The sequence below is a fragment of the Typha angustifolia genome, chromosome 15 (assembly GCF_048772165.1).
Source record: "Typha angustifolia cultivar Huaian chromosome 15, ASM4877216v1, whole genome shotgun sequence".
NCBI lineage: Eukaryota > Viridiplantae > Streptophyta > Magnoliopsida > Poales > Typhaceae > Typha > Typha angustifolia.
Window position 1 is genome coordinate 20,868,773 of NC_133253.1, and position 25,233 is coordinate 20,894,005.

Sequence of the window (25,233 nt, forward strand, 5' to 3'; positions counted from 1 at the left end):
GAATAATCTCCCGGGCCTCAATCTTATCCTTGCCCTTAACCTTGTTCTCATCCCCTCGTGCGAGTAGTACTCACCCATAAAATTCCCAGGCACACGTCCTCTTCGGAGTTCATCTTCCGGTCTCTCTCCTCTTAGGATTAGGGTTTCTTTCGCTTGTGATTGGAAATTAGGGACTCTTTTTTTTCTCTGTAGTTTTATTGGATAAGTGGAGATATCTGCTATCGGAATTATTCTTTTTTTTTTTAATTGACGAGTTTGGCCTATTTGATTTTGCATGTTTCCAATTTTCTTTTTCTTTTTTTGAAGTGGATGGAATTTTGGCATGAGTCAATCCATCTATGGATAGGAAGCATTATTAAAGTTATTAGATAATTGACGTTGACTTGTGTTGGTCAGGTAGGGACGGTGAGATTATATGTAGATTGGATGCTGTATTATTGTCTGTCGCTGTGTAATTGTGTAAGATTTTATTTTCTTTACCTGGATTTCTGATTGGAAAATGCCTTGAATCCATGCAGTGTAATCTTCTTATTCATGCTTAGGTTGTTGATTTGTACTTGTGATGCGTCAAAGGATTAGTAGAAGTTAGAATAATTCTGTAAAGTTATCATGTATGTCTCTCTCTCTCTCCCTCTCTCCCTCTCTCTCCCTCTCTCAGTGTTAAGAGATAACTTGCTGGAGGATAAAGTTTGCCATTTTATCTGGACAATCATGTGTATAAACTGCTGCATTCTTATCTATACTGACAAAATGAGAACTTTATTGATGCCTAATAGAGCACATTCAAGGATAGAGATTTATGTTTTGTGGGACAATTATGTCTTACACAAAGCCAGATGTATGATTGCAAATGAAGATATCCTAAAGCTGTGGTAAACAACGACAAATGAAGCAACTAATCTAGAAGTCTATGCTCAGATTTATCCATGTAACACTTGCTCTCTCTGTGGCATGTCCTGCACGATGACGAGATGGATTCTGCAATTGCGGAGTTGCAGTCCTTTGTTTAGTCTGAAATCTTTCATAGAAAGAGTTACTGTTTCTTTACTTCTTCCTTTCTTCCATGTTAAGTCATTTTTATCGTGTAAATTGTGTGATGGTTTTAGTTGCTTTAATTTGAATAAAATACTTACATTCATACTTCTTCAGAAAGCTAAATCATGAAATCATAAAAAATGATTGCGTGATACTGCTAGGAGATTATAAACGGATATGCAGTTCAAGTGAGTAAGCATAAGTGGAAATTATGATGGTTGATAATAGGTAGATTTGGCACTACTACCTAACGGCTGTGAAAGGGGATGTGCATGAACACATGGCACCACGTCAGATGGACTAAATTATGAATCTTGTGAGAGTTGCTTGGGGGATGTGATATCTAATATGACATCATTCCATACATAACTTGACACTCTATGCTTACATAATACATACAATGGACAACTTGCATATTTGTTTGATCAAAGTTTGTGGAAACTTGTTGAGAAGAATAACTGCAACATATTATTCTAGAGCTTAGGTCTGAATATTTATATTCCTGGGAATATAGGGGTCACTTACCTATATATATATTTATTTATTTCTACCTAAATTTCAGCTGGGATAGGAATTCTCTGATCCATGGTGTTCATTTATTTCTAGCATCCATATCAGGCCAAGAAATACTTTTCTTTTATAGCTAAAATATTTATCTATTCATTTGTTGACCAATAATCTTCTAATATCCTATCAGCACTCTAAAGTTCATGTTGTGTGACATCATTTAAATAGACATACATATTTAGTTGGTAGTTACTGCTATTTACTTTAGAGTTTAGTCTGATATGCATGGCTAGGCGTCTTGACAAAGTCCCTCCCATGTGTAGTTGAAATCCTAATATAGATTTTTAAGATAACATGGTCCTTTTCATTCTTAATTGCTTAATTGAATTCCAGATGACCAAATCTTGGTAGTTTTCAGTGGATAAATGATATCATTTTTTACTATTGAGACGTGCTTTGGATAAGCAGCCTTGGTGATATATATATCTGAACAAACTCAAGGTTCCTGATCTGCCTCTGAAGCTTCTATCAGAAAAGCAAAGTAGTTTGAGGTTCTAATATGCCTTTTGTTTCATCATGCTGGTTGATAGTTGAAGTTATCCTCCTACGACATAAACTTCATAAGTGGTATTACTTAAGCTTCTTCATCCACCCCTTTCTCCTTGTCTGCTGTCAGCTATATGTGGTAGTGCTATCAATACGAAGATGGGTGTCAGACATAGTCTCTCTTACTTTCCGATTTATTTGTTATGTGATTTTCATCGTTTCTAAGACGATGATAAAATTGAAAATCTTTCTGTTTCCTGTTGTTGAGTTGGAAAATACCTCATTTGTCATACCAAATGCTCATGAAGATGTACTAGAGCATAGAGGTTCTGAGATCCCTGTACCAGAGAGCACGATTCAAAGCATGGATGGATATCGATATAACAGAATTCTTCCAATCACAAATACGGCGCTACTAGTCTTGGAAGAGAAAAAGCAACAGCTTGAAGATGTTTGCAAGGAAGAACCCATTGCTTATGAGGAAGAAGACCAAGAAATTTATGGGTCATCACCACTCTGCATCATAGAATCAAATTATGCCATGCCAGTACTAGAAGGTATGCAAGATGGCTTTCAGATAGATACTTATCATTTGTTAAAAAAAATTTATATTTGTTGAAGAGCACCAATATATAGTTGTCTTTCTTCTTTTCGTGAGGAAGTTTAACCAAATCTGGGCGTCTACCAATTTTAGATGAACAAGATGGGCTTATGGATGAAGTGGAATCAGCTATTCTCATGGAAAATCAAGAAAAGGATGACTTCTCTTCATTAGCATGCATTCCCGCACTACCCATACTGGAAGTGAAAGGAGCCTTTAGAAAAGGAGAAGTTGACCTGTTCTATGAGAACTACTCAAGAAGGATGTTTTGGTTTGACCAATTAAACACTGATAGAAGATGTACAGTAAGTATGTTATTTTTTCTATTGAGACTCAAATGGCAATATAGTCATGGGAATGGTGCATTTGGAAAAGTCACACTTAAAAATGCATCTTTCTGTATTTTACCTGAATGGCAGATACCTTTTAGATATTTTCATATCATTTTTTAGGTTGTAATATAACCCTCTCTTGTTATTAATAATTTGAGAAAGTATTATATAATCACTGTAATTGTACTGCAGGTGCTATTCTGGACAGGAGTTTCACAAACACAGGTTTTCTAGATAGCATAGATCCTGTGGACCTTTCTTTTCCTGGAGCTGCTTATAAGAAGATTGGCAAAAGCATAGAAAATGATTTTGAACTAGTCTACGTTGGTCAAGCATGCTTAGGATGGGATGCACTTTATCACCAGTACAGGAAAGTTGAAGAATTTGCATGCTCTGAAAGGGATCAAAACTATAGACTTCATGGTAATGTGGTAAGCAAATTCCAGCAATTTCATGTATTGCTGCAGAGATTCACTGAATCTGAGGAAAATGAAGGGAAAAGGTTCTGGAATTATGCTCAAAGAAGATTCTCTCTTACAAGTTTTCTCCAAGTTCCTGAGGTTTCAGGTATTTAAAGTTTCGGTTTCACTTGCTGTATGATGTTTCGGTTTCACTTCCATGAATGCTTGCGGAAGAAGATTCCTCTTCCTTCAAGTGGAGATTAATTCAATGATGACCTATAATCATTATCTGAATTCTGTTGTTTGAAGGGTTAAGTGGGATTACATAATGAATGGAACTCATAAACTCATCATCCTGAAGTACGAAATTACGTACTTATACTGCTATCTATTGACAATAAGATGTTATGTTTTTTCTTCTCAACTTATCTTGAGTCCAAAAGAGGGATAAAAGTTAATTTTATGATCCGTACTGTTGTTCTGATAGGTTATGTGGAAGATACAAGAGAGTATTCGCAGGAAGAGACCGTCCAGCCAAAATATGTATTGGAAGAGATTGAGAAAGCAATAAGAGTCTTTTGGGATTTCCTTAAAAGTGAGAATAGCAAGTCCCTGCAGATTTTGAATAGGCTTATATGGACTGATCCACAAGTAGAAGACCCAAGAGACCTGGAATTCTTCAGAAACATCTCAAAGCAAGTCCGCAAGGTCAGTAGTAGTGAAATAATATCTTTATCCTGCTTTGTAATTAGGCTCGCTTCCTGTTCTCAACAACTTTATTGCATCAGGGGTAAGTTTGCTTCAAACCAAAACGTGGAGTTCAAAAATTCTGTTGAATCTTTATGGGGAAGCTGAAATTTATGCTTTTAAATTAGTTTTACTGATTAGCAAATTTAACCAAACTGAACAACTTGTTTTAATTTATTGTTAATGAGCACTACTCTACAAGTAAATGACAAAGAACAGTGTCTTTGGCCTTTGAAGAAGGATATGGAACTGAAGGATTTGACGAGAAAGCGACGCAAGCAAGTGAGATCTCGCGAGCCCAAAGAGCTCCAGGTTGACATCATATTTGGTTTGATCGACGTGAAGCTCGTCTCTAGGGTTCTAAAGATGTCTGTGATCACAACCCAGCAGCTCAATTGGTGCCAGGAGAAGCTTAAAGGCATGGAGTTCAAGCAAGGAAAATTCACACGAACTGGGAGCCGCTGCCTATTCCCAGACTAGCGTTTCTTTTCTTTTCACAAGAACTAGGAAGCCCCTACTCCTTGCTTTATTTGATGCACTGGGAGGAACTAAGTGATGGGCCAATGGGACATGTATCTTGTACTTCTTTCTCTTCTATAATATAAAGCTCATATTTTTCCTGGAAAGAAACCAACGATGAATGCCGGCCGTGAGCTATCTTCTTCACTAAGAAGTCAGCAATTCCATGTAGTAAAATACAAGCTAAAGAGCACGTAAATGATAGAAATATGCCGCATGTATCGTGACGCAAGGCATGATGTATGTACTCTGCTCTACATGCATTGTAACACTTCCTTTCAGAAGGAAACCTTTTGATCCAAGTCCAATAAGAGCAGAGGACTGCTTGATCACGTCGTTTGCTTCTCTTTGCAGTCTCCCTTTTCTGATTAAGAAATTGCTTTGAGATTATACATCTCTTGCTAATTTATCTATTCGTAGTTGTTAAGTTGATGGAAAGGGTTGCCACTGTCTTTGTCTCGTATTTAGATTTCTCTCCCTTGACAAGGCACCTTTATTTTACTTTATTATTATTTCGAATTTTTTAATATAATTAACACTATAATTTATTAATTTTGTGTTTGACAAACTGCTTTTGAGCAATTTATAATTTTTGTAATATATTATTATTACTTTGAATAACTATCCGTTAACTTTTAGACTATGGTTTTGTAAGTAGACTTTAGACTAGAATATTCTTTATATTCAAAAAGAAAGTTAATATTTCTAACAGAGGTTAAGAATTAAAATCTCAGAAGATATTAACCTCTGTTTCCAACTTCTCTAGTCTTGATTGCTACCGTTGCTGCGTAGCATCAGAGTAATATCCAGTTCACATTTTAGACTTCTTTTTTGTATCCGAGTGGTTGGAGATTAACTCTTATTATTATTATCATCATCATCATCATCATCATCATTAAGTTTAGGCTTATCCTCTCGCAGGCGTCACTCGACCCAAGGAATTGCTAAGAAAGTGAAGCATTGACTTGACCTGGAAGACAATGTCGTTTGCTACAATCCATCACGTTGTTGTCGTGACTGACTCGAATCCTAGACGTCATACATCTCATTAATAATCATTATTAATGTAGTAGTCTCTTATCATTTTGAATCAAATAAGATAGATTTAAATCTAATTTGAATCCAATCTCTTATTAAATACTTTCTTTTCAAATGGAGACCGTATAGCTTTGGCCCAATAAGACATCTTATCATTTAGATGGGCCTACTTCATCTTCTCTCTAAGTCATCTAGAATTTAGTGTTTAGTGAAACACTATTAAGTTATTCTCATTCTTCTCTCTGAAAAATTAATCCTCTATCCTTTAATTTAGAGTACTCGGTCACATGTGGCATGTCTGGCTAATATTTAGACACAAAATTAACGAATGATTAGATCCGGACATCCAAATTATTGGAAGAGATAAACAAATTAACGAGTCCCAAAGACACTATCCTAACATAATTGGACGGATAGAAATTAGACAAAATAATTGAGCTTGGTAGAGGACGGAAAATGACGGCAAATTAAAAGTGTGATGCATTATATTCTCAACATTTGTGTGATAAAAGAACAGTATATATCTCTCACTAAACATTAGAATGACATATAGAAATGGTAATTTAATAGAATGAGATAGAACACACGTACAATATAAGCTCTTTTAATTATCCAGGCTTGTAGCAATAGAAAGAATTAGAAAATACAATGATTAAATTATTCTTAAACCATCTTTTATATATATATAGCATGATTAGACATGTAAATATTTAATTAAGTACACAATAGAGAAATATTGACCTAAGTATTCTATTGCTAAAATTAATAATTGATCAAACTGATGCTTGGTGACGGGTAACGGCTAAATAATCCATTATCCACAAAAGGAGAATTAATTGAGAATATTATGGAAATAATTAGTATCAGATATCGAGATCTGGCCTAAGTTTCCGTGCACAAAAATTTAAAATCAATCGTGTGTATATAATATATAAGGTCCATCATATTTTAGTTAAGAAAATAATATAGCATTGTAATCAGACATATGACGTGCAAATGCATGCATGCTCATGTCTCTACTTATATGTCATATTGCATTATTAAAAGAGTTTCTCATCAGATCTTGTATTCTTATGCACAATTGACTGTTTGGTTTCAGAGAAAATACATAACAATAAACATAAAGAATAATAAGACATGATGTTGTATTTTAATTTGGTGAACAATTGGTAGTGTATATATATATATATATATATATATATATTAGCTAGGATAAGGTTAGAAAATGTCATCACCATTAAACAAATAGAAATTCTGAGGTTAAAATATTAGATATCAGAGCCAGAATTTAGAGGGAGTTACTGAGTCACTTAACATAAAAATATTACTGAAAACTTAAATTCTTTTCTTTGTGTTCAAGATGTGTTTCATTGTCACCTGTTTCTATATGATCATTCATTAAAATTAGTTAGATGGACTCTGACATTAGCTAAAATTAGGCTAACTAATTAAAAAAGGAGAAGAGTAAAATGAATGGTGAGGCCTATTAGTTCAAGTTGGTAGGCATTGTACTAATGCCCATGCATAAAAATGTTAACATGATAGAATCTAACAAAGGAACGAGTGTTTAGTGACTCAATGAGACTCGTTAATTCCCCCAAAATTATTTTGAAAAGAAGAAGACAGAAGATGAAGAGTAGGACCAACAAAATCTCCTTCAGCCCATGCAGTCCACAAGTCACACTGGTTGATGGGTTTAAGCCCCAGGTTTCTTATCATAGACTTCATCCAATGAAATATTCCACCTGACAAAGTTGCCCTTAATTCCACGAGTTGATTGCTGTATAACATAATACAAAGATATCTATAAGTTTATATTGTCCCCTCTCCGAAAATCATGTGCAAAAATGGCCTACTTATATTTAGCTCGAAAGCTAATGGGCGATTTGCACTGTAAATCAAACTCATTTTATAGTTTTACCTTCTTATTTATTTTAGTTTTTCCTTGTGGCTTTACCTCTAAATGCCCTTCTACTCATTTAAGCAGACCAAATCACTATCTCACATAAAGCTGCAGCATTGAATCTACACATTAGGAGAGAGAATTCCCATCTTTCCAATAGATTGGAGAGAGAAATATGAAATTTATTATTGTCAAAAATATGAACTATGAAAATCAATTCATATGTATAAAATATAGCATGAGTTACTATATGAAAAATTGCATTTAATAAAATATGTCTTATTATTTATAGCGGAGTATATTTTGAGTTCTTAGTATTTTAAAAAAAATCATGCTTAATAATTATGAAATCTATAATTATCATCCATAATCCGTAGCTAATACAAGTACACAAAGCGATTCAAATTTTTATGGAAAGAAATTAAAATGGAGGACAAGGATTAACTCATACATTTAGTGTATGATTATCTTATGAATTCTTGTTAATAAAAAGGAAAAACACAAAAAATTATTGAGCATTAACTTTGTGTTGGTGGTCGATTGTGATGGATGATCACTATGGTTTAAAGTTGAGCATGTGCTTTAATGTATACCTACTAAATTGATGAGTTGCTGCCTACTCTCGTATGACTCCTAACTTCTTAAGTCAAGCAAATGGCATGGATTAGTTGCTCAAAATTAAATGGAATCTAGTAAAGGAGAAACTTCCATAGAATCTTAATAAAGAAAATTCCAACCTTCGTATTGCATGTGAACACTAGGGGCCCATCACCCAAATTTCGTCACTATTAAATTTAGTGACCAAGTGGGCCCCAAGAACTCCACTACTAGTGCTAGCTTCTTCTTCACTATTTCTTCCATTTCACCCAAATAATCATGTACATAAATCTTTCACCTTGGTCTTCTTCTTCTTCGTCTTCTTCTTCATCTTCCTCCAAACATATAACATAGGCTTCTCCAGGTCAATTTGCATGGTAAGAATTCCATTAGACTTGGTGGTCCTTACTTTTGCCTCAATGCGATTGGTGAGAGCCCAACTATAGACATATATATATATATATATAAAGAATACCAAGCCATGCAGGAGGGATAAGAAGCAGAAGAAGAATTAAAGGAGTTCTTCTTCATGGAATCAAGCTTCCAGGAGGGTAAATTAAGTATCCCATTTAGTTAGCATGGCTATGTTCTTGTGCATTGTTTGATATTAGGATCACATTTCTATATTTATATCACAGGCTATCCATCTCCCTTGGCTGATCTTGGTCTCTTTGAGAGGCAGCTCGGAAGAGCATGGAAGGCTTTGAGCAGTGCAACCATCGATCTGAGCAACATTTTGGAGACAATTGTTTACATTGGGACTCAACTCCGAGCCTTGTTGATAGTGCCGCTGGTGAGGATTGCCATCTTCTTGAGCTTGGCCATGACATTAATGATCTTTATAGAGAAGCTCTTTGTGGGAATGGTTGCCCTTGTGGTTAAGATCTTTAGCCTTAAACCTGAGAAGAGATACAAATGGGAGCCCATCAAGCTCGATGTGGAAATGGGTAGCTCAACTCACCCAATGGTTCTTGTTCAAATCCCAATGTACAATGAGAAAGAGGTAGTTTTTTTTATTCTTTTCTTAATGTATGCATCTGATGAATTCTCTCTGCTTGAAATACGAGTATAAATTTTTCTCTCTGTCCTTATTTTGGTTGAAATCTTTGAAGGTATACAAGTTGTCTATTGGAGCAGCATGCTCATTGGAGTGGCCATCAGATCGTGTAATCATACAAGTTCTTGATGACTCCACTGATCCAGTTGTAAAGGTAACGTCTATATATCTATCAATATCTTATGTATATATATATATATTAGTTACAATAGGAAATGAACAAAGGATTAGCTCAACCAATCCACTATTAGTAGAGGAGTTAGTGATTGATTATATACTTAACACCTCATCTTTTGAGCAATATATACATATATAATCCGGCCCCTCCTTTTAATTTGTCTCTAATTTTCATATCACACTTGGATTAACTTAAAGAACCAACCATTAGAGACTCCAAATTTTCTCGAGAATATTTAATCTCAAAGGCCTTTTTAGTAGATTTGGTTACTAAAATTAACCGAATCGGATTACAAACAGTTTAAAAACAGAATATTAAACACTACTTGCTATATTCACGTGGAAAACAGCTTTTATGGTAGCTTTTTTGGACTGTCGGGTTTCAATCCCATACCACTTGTTTGATGTCCTAAAAAGGTTATGTACATGGTCGTCTGCGGCCCTTGATGTACGAATGTTGTACGTGATATTCTCTTATTGGTTTCCGAACCTTAACAGTTTTACTACCCAGGACTGCAGTAATAATTCTCCAACAGTCCCCGGCTGTAAAGGATCTCGCACGCATAAAGAGTAGAAAGGAATAGTGATCATGACAGCAGTAGATGAGTTGGATTACTCGAATCTCACTCATTTCATTGGCTCCCCATCTGAATTCGCACAGCCTTCAGATTAATCTACTCGTCTGTCGGATAAGATGAGTTGGTAATTTGACAAGATTTGACAGTTGGTACTAAAAATTAAATTTGGTCAGATTAAAGTTTAGATTTTTCTTTTGTTTTTTTTTTTCCTTCCCGCCATTTTGTTAACCGGAAGATGACACAGATCTCAAGATTCGCATTTTGTAGCATTAAAAATTAATATGATTATTATTTATGCTGTAGGATGTCAACGATTATGAATAGAAGACATAAATTATTTATATTTATATTTACTCTCTTTTTATTTTTTGTTGTATAGGATTTGGTAGAGAATGAGTGCGAGAAATGGAAGAACAAAGGAGTAAACATAAAATATGAAGTGAGAGACAACAGGAAGGGATACAAAGCGGGTGCTCTGAAGGAAGGAATGAAGCACGATTATGTACAAGAGTGTGAATACATTGCCATGTTTGATGCCGATTTCCAACCAGAATCTGATTTCTTAATAAGAACTGTTCCTTTCCTTGTTCATAACCCACAGATTGCACTCGTCCAAACTCGTTGGAAATTTGGTAAGCATATCTTTTAGGGTATATTTTGGCAAGATGGAATCTTTCAGAGATATCTTTAGTTTATCTAATGGAATGTGCACTATAAATTTGAGCTCTGATGCAGTAAACGCTGATGAGTGCTTAATGACAAGGATTCAAGAGATGTCACTAGACTACCATTTCAAGATTGAGCAGGAAGCAGGGTCGTCTGTATTTGCCTTTTTTGGTTTTAATGGTAAGGAGTATAAGACTTGCATTGTGTTATTTTTTTTAATCTCCTAATTGTATTAGTAGGTGAATTGCATCTTTGCTGTGGTAACAAGAGAGAGTAAGAGTAGTCGTCCGTGAATTGTTTGTAAAAATGCCTTAATGATCAAAATAGCATTATGATCATTCTCTAAGGAAGTAACGAGTAAAGATTACTAACTAACTTGCTTATCTGCTTTAAGGTTTCATCTAAACTCAGTTTTGTAGTTCTCATACTATGAAGTACATTAATTTACTAAATGTAGTAGTTGCATTTCTTTTTGTAAGGGACTGCTGGTGTATGGAGGATCAAAGCTATTGCAGACTCCGGAGGCTGGAAGGATCGCACGACAGTAGAAGACATGGATCTGGCTGTTCGAGCTGGTCTTCGAGGTTGGAAATTTGTGTATGTTGGAGATGTTAAAGTATGTCGATCCTCTTTTTCTACATCTTCTAGTCAAGTGTTATGAAACTAAGAACATTGAATTAGTGGTCACTTTATAAAAGTTGCAGACTTTGCTTTAAAGCTTTCAAGTTGACAATCTTGGAAAATTGCATATATAGGTCAAAAGTGAACTACCAAGTACTTTCAAGGCCTACCGGTTTCAGCAACACAGATGGTCTTGTGGACCTGCGAACTTGTTCAAAAAAATGGCAGTGGAGATTATGACAAACAAGGTCAGTCTTTTACCTCTTTTTTTTTTATTAACTAAGACTCAATGTGATCGTTATTCTTAAAATTTCCTTTTCTGTTGCTGCAGAAAGTATCAATATTGGCAAAGTTTCATCTTCTATATGACTTCTTCTTTGTTGGAAAAATTGTGGCCCACACAGTAACTTTCATCTTTTACTGTGTTGCGATCCCAATATCTGTTCTACTCCCTGAAGTAGAAATTCCTTACTGGGGCGTGGTTTATATTCCTACAATTATCACCCTCTGTAAATCTGTTGGAACACCAAGGTAATAATCTACTTAAAATATAGGCACTGTTCACTTATACTTGCAACTTAATAATTGAAGAAAGTCTTCTTCTCTTGATACAGCTCCTTTCATCTAGTGATCCTCTGGATCCTGTTTGAAAATGTTATGTCTTTACATCGGATAAAGGCAGCTTTAACTGGTCTTCTAGAGGCTGGGAGAGTCAATGAGTGGGTCGTCACCGAAAAGTTGGGAGAAGCCCACAAGACAAAGCCAGCTGCTATAGAAGCTCTAGAGTCAATAGATTCTGAGTTAACAAAACCATGCATCCTCAAACCCAAGAAGAAGAAAAACAGGATTTGGCATAGGTATGATTCCATCATTTATTAACAGTTGTGCGGACACAAACACATTAACCATTGATCGAAAATGTTGCTACAATTAAAATATTAAGTTCTATAAGAAGTGGCTAATTGTGTCTGTATTGTTGTAAGCATGCAAACAATCACATAAAGTATGTCGCTTATAGAATATGATTGCTTGATCACCTGTTGATTTAATAAAAGATGACACTCTATAGCAAGGTTTCGAATTAGTGAATGTGGTATATCATACCTTATTGCATATCGCAGGCTGAATCTTATTCTCAACGTTCCAAGTAAAATGCAGGTTAATGATGCTTCGTTGGTCCAGAGTAGAACTATGTACAGTTTACTAGTCATCAAGTATCATTAGAAAAACCAGTAGTAATGCTTCTACTTAAAATCACAAATTTTTTCATCTTCAAAGCATCTTTCCTGATTTTGGAAAAGTTGAACTAATGTTTAAAATTGTTGCTTTCAGATTCTACTATGGTGAACTAGGGGTTGGAGCCTTCATCTTCCTCTGTGGGCTCTATGATGTCCTTTACTCAAAGAAAGGATACTTTATCTACCTCTTCATTCAGAGCCTGGCATTCATTGTAACAGGTTTTGGTTATATAGGCATCTATGTTCCAGATTCTTGAAGAGCTACGCAGCCGATAACTGGACATGAGTCTCAAGAAGTCGTCTGCAATCCCCCTGCTGCATATAACTTCTCCACAACTACAATAACCTTTTAGAAAAAGTTGTACTCCCATAGTTCCATTGTTGTCTCAATTATAAGATCCACAATTCTTTCCTGCTAGAAATAAGGTATCACAATAATGTCAAGATATTTTTATTGTGAGTCGCTTCATTGTCTATGAAAGATAGTGAAACATCCAACCAATTTTGTCTCAAATTTTCCTTTTTTTTCTTCTAATTTTTTGAAGAAAAGTGGGGACTATGAGCCCCTGTTACATTAATGGTTGTCAAACTAGACCCACCTAGCAGTAGACAATGTCTCACTTGGTTAAGTGGCTTCGACAATTTTGACTCTGAGGTTGGTACTCACATTGCAGGAGCACACCTTGGAGACTTTTATCAACAGGAAGCTTGTGATTTGTAAGTTAAAGATATCGCACCAGAAGTTCACAGAAGAATAGCTGAAAACCATTATTGTGCAAAAGCATGCTAAAAAATGAGGAAGTTCTATACATTTTTTTGCATTCAGGTTGCTGCTAACTTGTAGCCCAACTGGACCTTACCTGGCCTGACATATATACTATGAGTATCCAGCTGAAGTGTACGTTATGATGAAGTCCTATGCTTTGCTGGATAGCACATCTTCCGATAATTATTTCCCTCTAAATTATCCTTCAGCTTATAAATTTTGTTATCCTCCACAATTGAGCACCAGATATTCTCTACCAGTCCTTTTTTTTCCTTTGGACATCACATGAATTACTGAAGGACTTGCAGAGAGTGTCAGATAACACACCACATTGGCGATGATTACAACTTGTCCACAAGCTGGTGAAGTCAAGTCTTACAGGAGTGCATCTCTAAATCACCTCTTTATTGATGCTGCATTGGTACCTGACAACTGTAGATATGGCAACATGGTGTGGAGCAATCAGCTGGCCTGCACAAGGTAAACCAACTTAACTGGTCTCATGCTCTCTTAGACTAGAATATTCTCTGGAAGCAATAAGATTATTGCCCATGAAGAGTCCACTGATCTAATTTTTTAATTGTACACATCAATCTTTTCATGTTGGGTCATTATTATATTCATTAACATGACTGGTAATGCCTATTGATCAATATTGACTTTATGTTTTCTTCTTTTGATTAATCCAATTTATGGAGTTCTAGTTAAAAACTCAAAGCATCTGCATTTATACTGCAGTCCTAGACAGCTTGTACAACCACTTCACGCCTTTCTAGGCGCCAGACACTGTTGTAGATGCTGCATGTTTCTCATTCAAGAGCTCTAAATTAAATTTTAATTGAATAGCATTATGTTACATTACCCAAGAGAGTACTACTGACAGGGTACGCATACTATTGCATGTTTTGTTTTTTTACTTTTTTTCTTTCTTAACAAAGAATCTTGCATGATCCCAAACTTGACGCATGTTTTGATTAGTATATATTTGCAGATTAGACAGATTGGTTTGTCTAACCACTCATTGTAAAGTACTCTAGTGACATAAAATAGAAAGGATAATGTTGAGAAATGTAAACTGTAAAAAGTTTATTTTAATCATAAGAACAGTAGTTAGATGAACATCTCACATGCACAGGTTGTCAGATTTACCAAGTTGCAGTGTGGATGACAGTAGATAGGTGAGCATTTCAGGTCAAATAATCTAGAGGGTAGCAATTTTGTTTCTATCTTTAAATTTCACGTGATATGTGTTAGAAAATTAATTTGCTTCTATAGTTTTACATGTCTATCCAAATTAGCCCTGCCCAGGATCGTGTAGATTAATAAGTAGCATACAGAAGTAGTTCGGTGGATAGAACGTGGTTAAGAGCCAGCCTAGATCTGACGGTATCACAGGCATGTTTCAAGTTTAATTGGCAAATCTTTGGACCAGACCTTCTCTATCTAACAAGAAGCATAAACCTCATGGAACAATGTCGTTGGCTTTCTTAGAGAAACAAAGACAAGGTGATGGAAGGTACAACTCCTTAACTCTGCCTCTTTTAAGTTTGTCTCCCTTCTTGTCTAATGCCCTTTTCTGTTCTTTTTTCTTATTTTGTGCAAATGCAATCTAGCCAATTCCTCTCACCTTGTCAAGCTGCCGGTTTCTGCGGCTTACGAGCTCCTCCTCTCGCCGGCGACCACCGTCTTCCTCGAGCAAGTTGTTATCTTATGGAGGCAGCTCAGAGTGAGATTTCTTATTCCAACGGTGAAGGTTGTGGTGTTTGTGTGCACGATCATGTCAATAATAGTGCTGGTTGAAAAGGCCTTCTTGGGTTTGGTGAGTCTTTATGCCAAGGTCTTCCACAGGAGACCAGAGAAGGTATACAAGTATGATCCCATTGCATTGGATGAGGAGATTGGTACTTTGGCCTATCCTTTGGTACTTGTCCAAATCCCTATGTACAATGAGAAAGAAGTATGTATATTAACTCTGTCTCTGTCTCTCTAGATTTCTCTAGCTCTGAGCATCGGAGTATTGACAAATGGCAGGTATATGAACTCTCAATTGGAGCTGCATGCAATCTAACATGGCCAGTGGATAGGCTAATTGTACAAGTGCTAGATGATTCAACTAATCCAGTAATCAAGGTATGGTCCCAAAAGTGGAAATTAAATGTTGTATGGTCCCAAAAGAGGAAATTAGATGTTTTCTCTATATCTGTGTCATAATTTGGTAGCGAAATATTAACAAATAAGGCCCAATTAATCTGTTCTCTGAAAGTCTAAGTTTTTATAGTAGTCGGTGAGTTAACACTTTAATCTCTTATCTTTTGCATTGGTAACCCTCAAAATTATTTTCTTTTTTTGGATCTGAACCATATAAATATAGAAAGATAAAAAATGGCCTAATGTTTCGAATTTTACTCTTTAGTTGTCAAAGAGTAATATGAGAGATATCTATACAACAGAGAGGGGTTTTATTGGTATACTCTAATATGTCGAATTTAGAAAATTATCTATGCACTTAATTTTTTTTTCCCTTTTTTCGTTACTTGTAACACATTGCTTCAGCAGAGTTTTCTGGTATCAATGCATAGATGAATTATAGTCTCATTTATTTTCCAGGAATTAGTGAAGAATGAATGCGGGAAATGGCTAAAAAAGGGGATAAACATAAAATATGAGACAAGGAAGGACAGAAGTGGATATAAGGCAGGTAATCTGAAGGAAGGAATGAAGCATAGCTATGTTCAGAGCTGTGAATATGTTGCAATGTTTGATGCCGACTTCCAACCTGCACCTGACTTTCTCATAAGAACAATTCCTTTTCTTGTGCACAATCCAAGTCTTGCTCTCGTTCAAGCTCGTTGGAAGTTTGGTATGTTTCATAACTAAACCTTACATTTTCTTTTTATGATAATTTTATGTCCAGCTCAGTAGCATTAGAATGTTTGGAGCTCTAAACTTGTTTGCAATGGCTTAGCATAAAACCACCCATTAGTCATTCAAATATTGCATTGAATCACCTATTTGCATATCTCTGCTGCAGCTCATCTTCACTTATTTAAGTATGGAAACTATCAATAAGTTGCTGAAAGATTTATTTTGAAGCTTTTTTTTAATTATTATTGTAGTGAATGCTGATGATTGCTTGATGACAAGAATGCAAGAGATGTCCATGGATTATCATTTCAAGGTGGAGCAGGAATCTGGTTCTTCACTATGTGCATTCTTTGGATACAATGGTACTCTTCCTTTTTATCCTCTCTGTCTCTAAATATACAATCCAATGCACAAATACTTATTTGCATTGGGAATATAGGAACTGCTGGAGTTTGGAGAACTCAAGCAGTAATTGAAGCTGGAGGCTGGAAAGATCGGACTACTGCAGAAGATATGGACTTAGCTGTTAGAGCTAGTCTTTTAGGTTGGGAATTTGTATACATCGGTGACATAAAGGTACTATTATAACTCAGCCTAGCACTTTCCATAATTTGAGTTATAAATTTACAACAAAAGACCATTTGTTTTGGCTTATAGGTAAAGAGTGAATTGCCAAGCACCTTGAAGGCTTATCGTTCTCAGCAACATCGTTGGTCATGTGGCCCAGCACTCTTGTTTAAGAAAATGCTGGGGGATATTTTGAAGGCCAAGGTTAGTCATTCTTTGTCTCTGAATTAATGCTAATTTTTGTAATTAAGAACATAGTTTGTATAACTCTTCTCCTTTTAATTCGATGCAGAAAGTTTCGGTGTGGAAAAAGATCTATATGATTTATAATTTCTTCATTGCGAGAAGGATCATATCAGCCTTCTTCACATTCTTCTTCTTCAGTATATTGTTTCCTTTAAGAGCTTTCTTTCCAGAAGTTAGAATTCCCAACTGGGAACTTTTATATATTCCAACAACAATTACTCTTCTCAATTCAGTTGGAACTCCAAGGTTAGGAAACTAACTTGTTTTCGTTAATTTTGTCAAATTTTTCATCGATCTTTGGTAATGTAATTTTCTTCTTGCAGATCTCTTCATCTAATAATCCTGTGGGTATTATTTGAGAATGTCATGTCCTTGCATCGATGCAAAGCCATTTTGATTGGCTTTATAGAAGCAGGGAGAGCTAATGAATGGATTGTTACTGAAAAATTAGGCAACATGCTGAAGGTGAAGCCAATCTTAACTGTTGCCGATAATTTTCCTATCAAAGAGAGGTGCTTTTCTATAAATCTTGTATAAAAGTAGTAGAATTAAATCTTTGGAAACTTATATTCTTGATAATAACTTAGCCTTTTTTTGTTTTGTTTTTGCCATTTAATTTTTCAGGTTTCACCTCCTGGAGATAGGGTTTGGGATATTTCTTATGTTATGTGCCTGCTATGACTTCTTCTTAGGAGAGGATTACTTCTTCCTGTTCATTGTTCCACAATCTATCTCATACTTACTTGTCGGCTGTGGTTATGTTGGAATTATAATTCCTAGTTAGCTAAAGCTACAATTATCACATTCCATTACCATTGGCTTCATAACATCCAAGCAAAATCATAGGCCTCAAGGAGAAATAGCAAAGGTTTCAAGCAAAGTACAGCAAATAGTCTTTATTTTCCCCTAATTGGAGAAGGGCAAAGTGGCTTCCAGGTGGTTTAACAGCTCAAAACAAGAAGAGCCAAACATATATATGTAAATAGCAAAGGATAAGAGCTCAATTCTCTAATAAGTAAGTGAATGCTAATATATTTTTACCATATGTAAGCCAGAGGGCATAACTTCTCTTTCTCGGAAAAATTGGAGTTAAAATTTGATAAATCTTTTATCATAGTGTATAGATAATAACGCAATATGAGCCATCTCTATATCAAAAGATGTCTAACTCTTAATCTGGTTCAGTAACTAAAATATTTTTTATTTATATTTTATATCTAATTAAATTTATATTATAAAAAATAAGACTAACGAATTAAATTTGGAACGTAACCTCAAATAAGACAAGGGATTATAGTCCATGGGCCTCAGTATCCACTTGCCCATGAATCCCGAAGACAAACTAATACAGTACCAAAAGGACATAATGAACAGAGACAGTAGGTGTGTGTCATTTTACTTATCCCCCACACGAGGAAAGATCATCCATGCTGACTCCTCCCCTATTACCATTTTGTCCAATCTTATAGCAGGTGTGTCTGTCGGTGTGGGTCGTTTTACTTATTAGCTTTTAATCCTTTGGAAAATGTAGACTTTCCTCCTGCTGGTTTCCACTAAAAGCATATTAAAATTTTATTTTAATTACTTGGGCACATTTTCTTTTTATAAGTGAGCTTTATTTTTTTAAAATTAAAAAATAAAAAAGTTTGCCCTTGTACTATGATGGGATGGACTTGGTAGTGGAAGCATTCGCAATCAATATTGTTTGAATAGAAAATAAAATAATTGAATTTTGCATATTTATTATATATTATATAGTTATTTAATACTTGTATTTTCTGTTTTCATAGTTTTATTGTGAAATTTATAGTTATTAAGCAGTTGTATTATTTTCATTTTTTTTTCAGTTTTTTTATGTCATTCGCAGTTATTAAAGGCAAAAGTGACAGACTATAAAATAAGTCAAATTATGTTAAATGCATAGCAGGCTTCTCTTTCACTGTTAACTACTCAATGAGAGCAAAGTTAGAAGAGACATAAAAAAAAGGTCTAACATACTAGGGTGTAAGACTTAGCTTCCAACTCGATTAGTTAGTTTTATAATTTTAATTTTAATTATCTAAAAAATATATTTAATTAGGTATAAAAATAATTAAAAAATATTTAATTACTAAATCAGTTTAGAGAGAGTTTTCGAACTCAAAATAAACAAAGCCCAGAGCCACTGTGAGTTAGAGAAGAAGTTATAAAATTTATATAGTTATCACATAAAATCATTCAATTTTAACGAGCTCATTTTGTCTTAATAGAACACTAATATCATCAACAACTTATAACTAGCTATCCCTGAAGACACTAATTTGTTTAGTATTTTATTTGTAAACTTGTTCCCCATAATTTTCATGAAAGACACTTTTTTATAAGACGGTTTAGTAATATAAACCCTTTTTTTGTTCATCGTCATTACTTAATAATTTTACCTAGAAAACTAATTTGCATAAAATTTGATTTTCAGTTTAGTAACTTTTATTTCCATTTGTAAACTTGTATTAAATACATTAAAAAAAAGAGGAAAAGACTAATCAAAATCTCAAAAATGATATTGGATACTCGTTCATCCTTTCACCATTTTGTCCAATATTGTAGTCGGTACGTGTCATTTTACTCATCTTTCATTTCAAGTACCTTGTCTTCTTCCACATCGAGAGCAATTAAATCTCCTTAATTATGTGCAATTAATGGAACACCAAGACCACCGTTCTACTTTAATAACAGAATCAGCACCATAACACATAAAACCCTTTTTTTTTTTTTTTTTTAATATTTCTTTAGAGTAAATATATATAAATATATAAAAGAATCTTGTTCGCCACCACCTCGTGATCGCAAATTATCACACGTGATCATTACCAAATAATTCTGACTGGAAGCTTCTTCGTATAATGCCACCATGAAACAGAACACCCGTACCACGGTCCCACTAATAACATTTATATATGGTATAAATATATTTTTATCTTTATTTATATTATTGTCTAGGTGTTATTTTGATTATTTAATAATAGATTTATCACTTATACTAGAAAGGTATTTTCAAAAGTATTATATATAAGTAAAGTGACTTAAAATATAATTTTTATATTTTATATTGTAACTCTATCTAATTGAGGATAATAAATATAACATAATAAGAGTGATTTTTTTTTTACTGTTTTATAAGCTGGAGTTTTACTTCTGGTTAACTTTGAGAGGTATCTATACAGAAATAATTTTTTAAAAGAGTATCAATATGAAAAGTTTGGGTGTACGTGTAAATTATAAATTTGAGAAGGGTATATATGCAAAGGAACCGTCAAATAAAGACCCATCTAAATCGACACCCGGAATAAAGACCAAGAATAACCCAACCCAATAGTCTTGGCCTTAATAAAAGTAATCCTTGGTAACAAGTCCGTGCGTTCTATTTTATGGATCCCATTTCGATGTCCAAAAGGAAAAGCGTGGAAACGCTTCTTGCTTTATAAGCGAGCCACCAAGAAAGCAACACAGGAGCTCTCTCTCTAGAACTCACAGAGAGAGAGAGAGAGAGAGAGAGAGAGTGAGAGAGAGCTAAAGAGGGAGAGAGAAAGATGGGGATGGAAGCGAGAACGTCGGGAGCCCTCAACGCATGGCTCGATGGCTCTCTTGAAGTCTCCATCTCCAGTGCACTCGTTTCCTTATTCCGACACGCGGATAACTTGTTCCCCGACCAAATTGCGGATACGTGGAGAGTTATCCGCGCGAGGGCGGTCGCACCGGTGCTTCAAGCCGCCGTGGCCGTATGCTTGGCCATGTCGGTGATGCTCTTAGTCGAGGCCGTCGCCATGGCCGCCATTAGCCTCGGCGTCAAGATTCTCCGCCTGCGGCCGGAGAAGAGGTACAAATGTGAGCCTATCAAGCCCGACTTGGAGGAAGGGAGCCTCGCTTATCCGATGGTCCTTATCCAGATTCCCATGTACAACGAGAAGGAGGTATAAGTTATTCCGATGGACCGAGTTTTAACGGCGGATAAAGTTGGGGAGAGGGGAATAAGTGGTGGGTTTGGTTTGGTGACGCAGGTGTACAAGAAGTCGATTGGTGCGGCGTGCGGGCTGGCGTGGCCGTCGGATCGGATCACAATCCAGGTGCTCGATGACTCGACGGATCCAACGGTCAAGGTAAGTCGTTCGCATGCTTTCCACGCATTGATTGCCGTAAGACATGCATCCGCATAGAGATGGTATTTATCGGCGCGTCCGGATAGTTGGAGTGTCCTATCCGGATTGGTAAAGGTACAAAATTGTTAAGGCGTCACGTGGAGAACATCGCTTTTCTTGAGGTCTTAATGATGAAAGGCGCTGCCGGTTTCTATGTGCCACTGTTATTTTTATTTTAATGTTTTATCTTCTTCTTTTTTTAACAAAAAGTAAGAATAAAGTATAATAATCTTGTAGTAATTTGGTTGCTTTTTCAGGACCAACCTTTATCCTAATCATGAAATCTGTGGCATTTGATTTATCTATATCAAAATGAGTCTGAAATTTTAATCTGTGCATAATGCCAATGGAAGTCTTTCATGTCTACTTTCACTATTCCTTTCAGGATTTGGTGGAGCTTGAATGCAAGCTTTGGGCTAGCAAAGGCATGAATATTCTCTATGAAGTGAGGGACAATAGGAAAGGATACAAGGCAGGTGCTTTGAAAGAAGGACTGGAGCATAGCTATGTCCAGCAATGTGACTTTGTTGCCATATTTGATTCTGATTTCCAGCCAGAATCTGATTTTCTCATGAGAACTGTCCCATTTCTGGCGCATAACTCAAGGATTGCTCTTGTTCAAACGAGATGGGCGTTTGGTAAGCATTCATAGGATTAGCATTTCGAACGGCAGAGTTTGGAATACATAGTTATTGCATGGTTCTTGAGTGAGACAAATTTATTAAGAAGATTGTGCCCATAAGTTATTACATTTTAGTGTATTTTGGTTACCCAAGCATGCGTTTACTTGAGATCCACATCAAATTTTGAGACATTGGATTCGACGGATCGAATATATTCATCTTTTAATTGATTTATATTTATTTCTTATGTAAATCCTTAAAGTAAAATTTAGTTATGTCATGTAAGCTACTAAGGCAAGTTCAACTAAGTCATGTAAGCTGTTAATATAAGTTCAATTAAATCACGTAAGCCTGTAAGATAAGTCTTAGTTTGAATCGTAAAAGCCTTTTACAGTTAAGAATTATGTTTAGCTTTAGGCTATTTTAGGAGTAAGAATAAAATAATTTTAGAGTAGAAATAAATTAATCATAGTCGTTTATTTTTCTATGAGTAGATCAAAGTTAGAAACCCTAATTCTACTTCCAACTCATCCATGATCATCTTCACAAGCCATCCTACCTTATGGCCGTCCACCACTCTTGATCGTCTGCTACCTTTCGACGACCGTCACAACGTTGAATATTTACCGTTCTATCCCATTTTGATCTTATCTACTCTTTTATTTTTATTTTTTCATCCCAACCTCCGATTTAAGTGAAACTAGAGCCAATAGAACCCTAACTCATGTTATCATCACTTAAATTTTTATTATTTTCTTATATCTGGATCGATCCAGATCTGATTCATAACAAATTTGCACTACCTTATTTACATCTTTGTCTACTTGACTTTATTAACACTTACTATTACGTATAGAGGTAAGCTCAAAACCTTAGGAAATTAAATATTTGACTAAACTAGGTAGCTGAAGAATGACCAGAAAACTTTGCTTAGGGCTTTTCTTTTTTTTGTAGTAATCAGTCTTCACAAACTAGAGATAAAACAAAAGGTAGGTTTTATTTGCCTGATATATCCTTTTTCCTGATTGACAGGAAGTTGTTGACTTGGCATTTCGGGACGATTTTGCAGTGAATTCCAAGGAATGTCTGATGACAAGGATACAAAAGATGACCCTAGATTATCACTTCAAAGTAGAGCAAGAAGCAGGTTCATCCACATTCGCCTTCTTTGGATTTAATGGTATACAGACAAATTTCAGTTTTTGTTTCAAATATTTAACATTGAAATTGGTTGTCGCTCAGATAGATAGGCTTTTCACAGTTGTTGAAGAACATGTAAAGTAGTTTATTTAGCAAAATAAATGAAAGGAGGTGAATCCATGACATAAATAAAAAGATTCGTTTGTGCAAGCAACCCGCCTTCTTGTGTTTGGTTAATGACTGCTTTCTTCCTTAGCATTTGTTTGAGCGAGAGACAAATGTAAGGAATTCATAGCCCATAAGAATGATTGAAGGAAACCAAACAAATATATGAGAAATAATAAAATCTGGGTCAGTTTCATTATGTAAAATAAATGTACAATATCATATTATTTAGATATGTTTCAAGTGGTTCTCTATTTTTGTTCAGAAAATAACCTCCTTTGGATAACCAGATTGTCTTGTCCAAATATTTGCTTCTAGGAACAGCTGGTGTCTGGAGAATATCTGCCATAAAAGAAGCTGGAGGCTGGAATGATCGAACTACTGTGGAAGACATGGACTTGGCTGTTAGGGCAAGTCTAAAAGGATGGCAATTTGTATATGTTGGTGACATCAAGGTATTAAAATCATCCTCAACAAAAAGATTAAAAATCTGAAACAACAATTGGCTTGTTGCTTGAAACCAATCTTAGCATACTTGGAATAGGCCATAAAAGTCAAAGTTAATCCAGTTTGACTATCAGATTAGCCACTATCATATGACTTTCCTATGCATATGATGCTTACTGTGAAAATTCTCATGGAACAGTCATCTGGTGATATGTTAACTTGTTAAGGTACTCACTGGTTCTGTTGTGTACTATAGGTTAAAAGTGAACTGCCAAGTACTTTGAAGGCATATCGTCACCAGCAGCATCGATGGACTTGTGGAGCTGCAAACTTGTTCAGAAAAATGGGAATGGAGATTCTGACAATGAAGGTAGGACTTTCCTATGTTTCATGAGAAGATAATCCATGATAAGAGTCCACTGAATAGTTCAGCGCAGCTTACCAAAGATTTGAATTGTAAAAATAATGTGGCAAAACACAATTACCACTTGGTTTCACCTTCTTGGATTCAGTCAGCTAACAGATGTGGGAACAGGGCTTTGTGATGGTGTTTTGAGCTGTAACAATGAGGCATTATCTTGTACAAAATGCTAGTTTGGTATCTGTCTAACCCTTTTTATTCTATTGGAGCAGGAGGTATCATTTTGGAAGAAGTTTTACGTGATCTACAGCTTTTTCTTTGTGAGGAAGATTGTAGCGCATTTAGTCACTTTTCTTCTCTATTGTGTTCTGGTTCCTGCATCTGTCATTGTTCCAGAGGTCACCATTCCTGTATGGGGGACAGTTTATATCCCAACAGCTATTACCCTTCTCAATGCTGTCAGGAATCCAAGGTTTGATTCTCAGGCTCCTTCTTCCAGATACACTCCTAAAAGTAACCACTTCTATTTACTTAATAATTGTGACTTTGTTGAATTCTTAGTTATGTTATTCCCGTAGGGAAATGAACTCATAAAACTTTATTTGGTATGTGCAGTTCCATTCATCTTATTCCATTCTGGGTTCTGTTTGAGAATGTCATGTCCATGCACCGAATGAAAGCAACCATGATTGGTCTTTTGGAGATTGGAAGTGTGAACGACTGGGTTGTGACAGAGAAGCTGGGAGACGCTATCAAGGCGAAGCCTGAAGTGCAAATACTCGAAAAGCCTCCCATCAGAATTAGGGACAGGTATCAATAAATGTTGCTCGTAATTCACTTGTGTTTTTTCACACAACTGATACTGGTGATTCTTCTTGCTATTGCTAGGATCTACTTCTCGGAAATTGGACTTGCAGTCTTCCTCCTGTGTTGTGCATGCTACAATCTTGTCTACAACAAAATATATTACTACATCTATATCTACCTCCAGGCAATTGCATTTTTGGTAGTCGGCTTTGGTTACGTTGGCACTTTCATCTCCAACTCATAGAAAATTCAATCCCCGAGTATTTAATAACTGTTGCAATTGAATTGTTTGTATGAGAGGCTTGAAACTCATTCAAAGAAGAGAGATGTTTTAGAATTGAGAATTGCTCTCTTTGTAACTCTTTAGTGACAAAAGAATCAAAGTCCTCAGGACAGAAGGGCCGCCTTTTTTAGGCTCTCAATTCAGTTGATATTTCATTGGAAGCACTTGGATATTGTTCTTTTATTGGAGCAGAATTCTGACTACAATAAAGGACATTATTGTGTA

General features: G+C 35.5%; 4 protein-coding genes across 15 annotated transcripts; all 4 read left to right on the top strand.

Annotated features, from left to right (window-relative positions):
• Nucleotides 1-7: 7 nt before the first annotated feature.
• On the top strand, nt 8-4,799 carry LOC140777912 (uncharacterized). 3 transcript variants are annotated; one of them, XM_073122330.1, is made up of 5 exons: nt 8-2,645; nt 2,783-2,998; nt 3,214-3,588; nt 3,910-4,130; nt 4,389-4,799. In XM_073122330.1, exons 1-5 carry the CDS (start codon nt 2,102-2,104, stop codon nt 4,647-4,649), a joined length of 1,617 nt encoding a protein of 538 aa, XP_072978431.1. In that variant the 5' UTR covers nt 8-2,101; the 3' UTR covers nt 4,650-4,799. The 3 variants fall into 3 exon arrangements, with proteins under 3 accessions (XP_072978431.1, XP_072978433.1, XP_072978432.1); XM_073122332.1 differs by having other exon boundaries at nt 4,410-4,799; XM_073122331.1 differs by having other exon boundaries at nt 12-2,645; nt 4,407-4,799.
• Nucleotides 4,800-8,512: 3,713 nt separating this feature from the next.
• LOC140779191 (probable glucomannan 4-beta-mannosyltransferase 11) lies at nt 8,513-13,925 on the top strand. Of its 6 annotated transcripts, none has more exons than XR_012107294.1 (12): nt 8,513-8,777; nt 8,865-9,229; nt 9,339-9,437; nt 10,418-10,670; nt 10,774-10,884; nt 11,184-11,320; nt 11,460-11,573; nt 11,657-11,856; nt 11,940-12,182; nt 12,658-13,280; nt 13,390-13,446; nt 13,576-13,925. XR_012107294.1 is itself a non-coding variant. In XM_073124180.1 (11 exons), exons 2-11 carry the CDS (start codon nt 8,756-8,758, stop codon nt 12,818-12,820), a joined length of 1,707 nt encoding a protein of 568 aa, XP_072980281.1. In that variant the 5' UTR covers nt 8,586-8,603; nt 8,714-8,755; the 3' UTR covers nt 12,821-13,077. The 6 variants fall into 6 exon arrangements, 1 of the variants encoding a protein (XP_072980281.1); XR_012107293.1 differs by having other exon boundaries at nt 12,658-12,989; nt 13,238-13,280; nt 13,390-13,925; XR_012107291.1 differs by having other exon boundaries at nt 12,658-13,446.
• Nucleotides 13,926-14,724: 799 nt separating this feature from the next.
• Nucleotides 14,725-18,098, top strand: LOC140779192 (probable glucomannan 4-beta-mannosyltransferase 6). 2 transcript variants are annotated; one of them, XM_073124182.1, is made up of 10 exons: nt 14,725-14,845; nt 14,943-15,250; nt 15,361-15,459; nt 15,937-16,189; nt 16,446-16,556; nt 16,634-16,770; nt 16,852-16,965; nt 17,054-17,253; nt 17,331-17,519; nt 17,632-18,098. In XM_073124182.1, exons 1-10 carry the CDS (start codon nt 14,839-14,841, stop codon nt 17,789-17,791), a joined length of 1,578 nt encoding a protein of 525 aa, XP_072980283.1. In that variant the 5' UTR covers nt 14,725-14,838; the 3' UTR covers nt 17,792-18,098. The 2 variants fall into 2 exon arrangements, with proteins under 2 accessions (XP_072980283.1, XP_072980282.1); XM_073124181.1 differs by having other exon boundaries at nt 14,943-15,286; nt 17,632-18,096.
• Nucleotides 18,099-20,387: 2,289 nt separating this feature from the next.
• On the top strand, nt 20,388-25,156 carry LOC140777397 (probable glucomannan 4-beta-mannosyltransferase 3). Of its 4 annotated transcripts, none has more exons than XM_073121473.1 (9): nt 20,393-20,957; nt 21,045-21,143; nt 21,568-21,820; nt 22,875-22,952; nt 23,429-23,565; nt 23,814-23,927; nt 24,191-24,390; nt 24,534-24,728; nt 24,807-25,156. In XM_073121473.1, exons 1-9 carry the CDS (start codon nt 20,577-20,579, stop codon nt 24,967-24,969), a joined length of 1,620 nt encoding a protein of 539 aa, XP_072977574.1. In that variant the 5' UTR covers nt 20,393-20,576; the 3' UTR covers nt 24,970-25,156. The 4 variants fall into 4 exon arrangements, with proteins under 4 accessions (XP_072977576.1, XP_072977574.1, XP_072977575.1 ...); XM_073121474.1 differs by having other exon boundaries at nt 23,435-23,565; XM_073121472.1 differs by having other exon boundaries at nt 20,394-20,957; nt 22,875-22,985.
• Nucleotides 25,157-25,233: the final 77 nt, after the last annotated feature.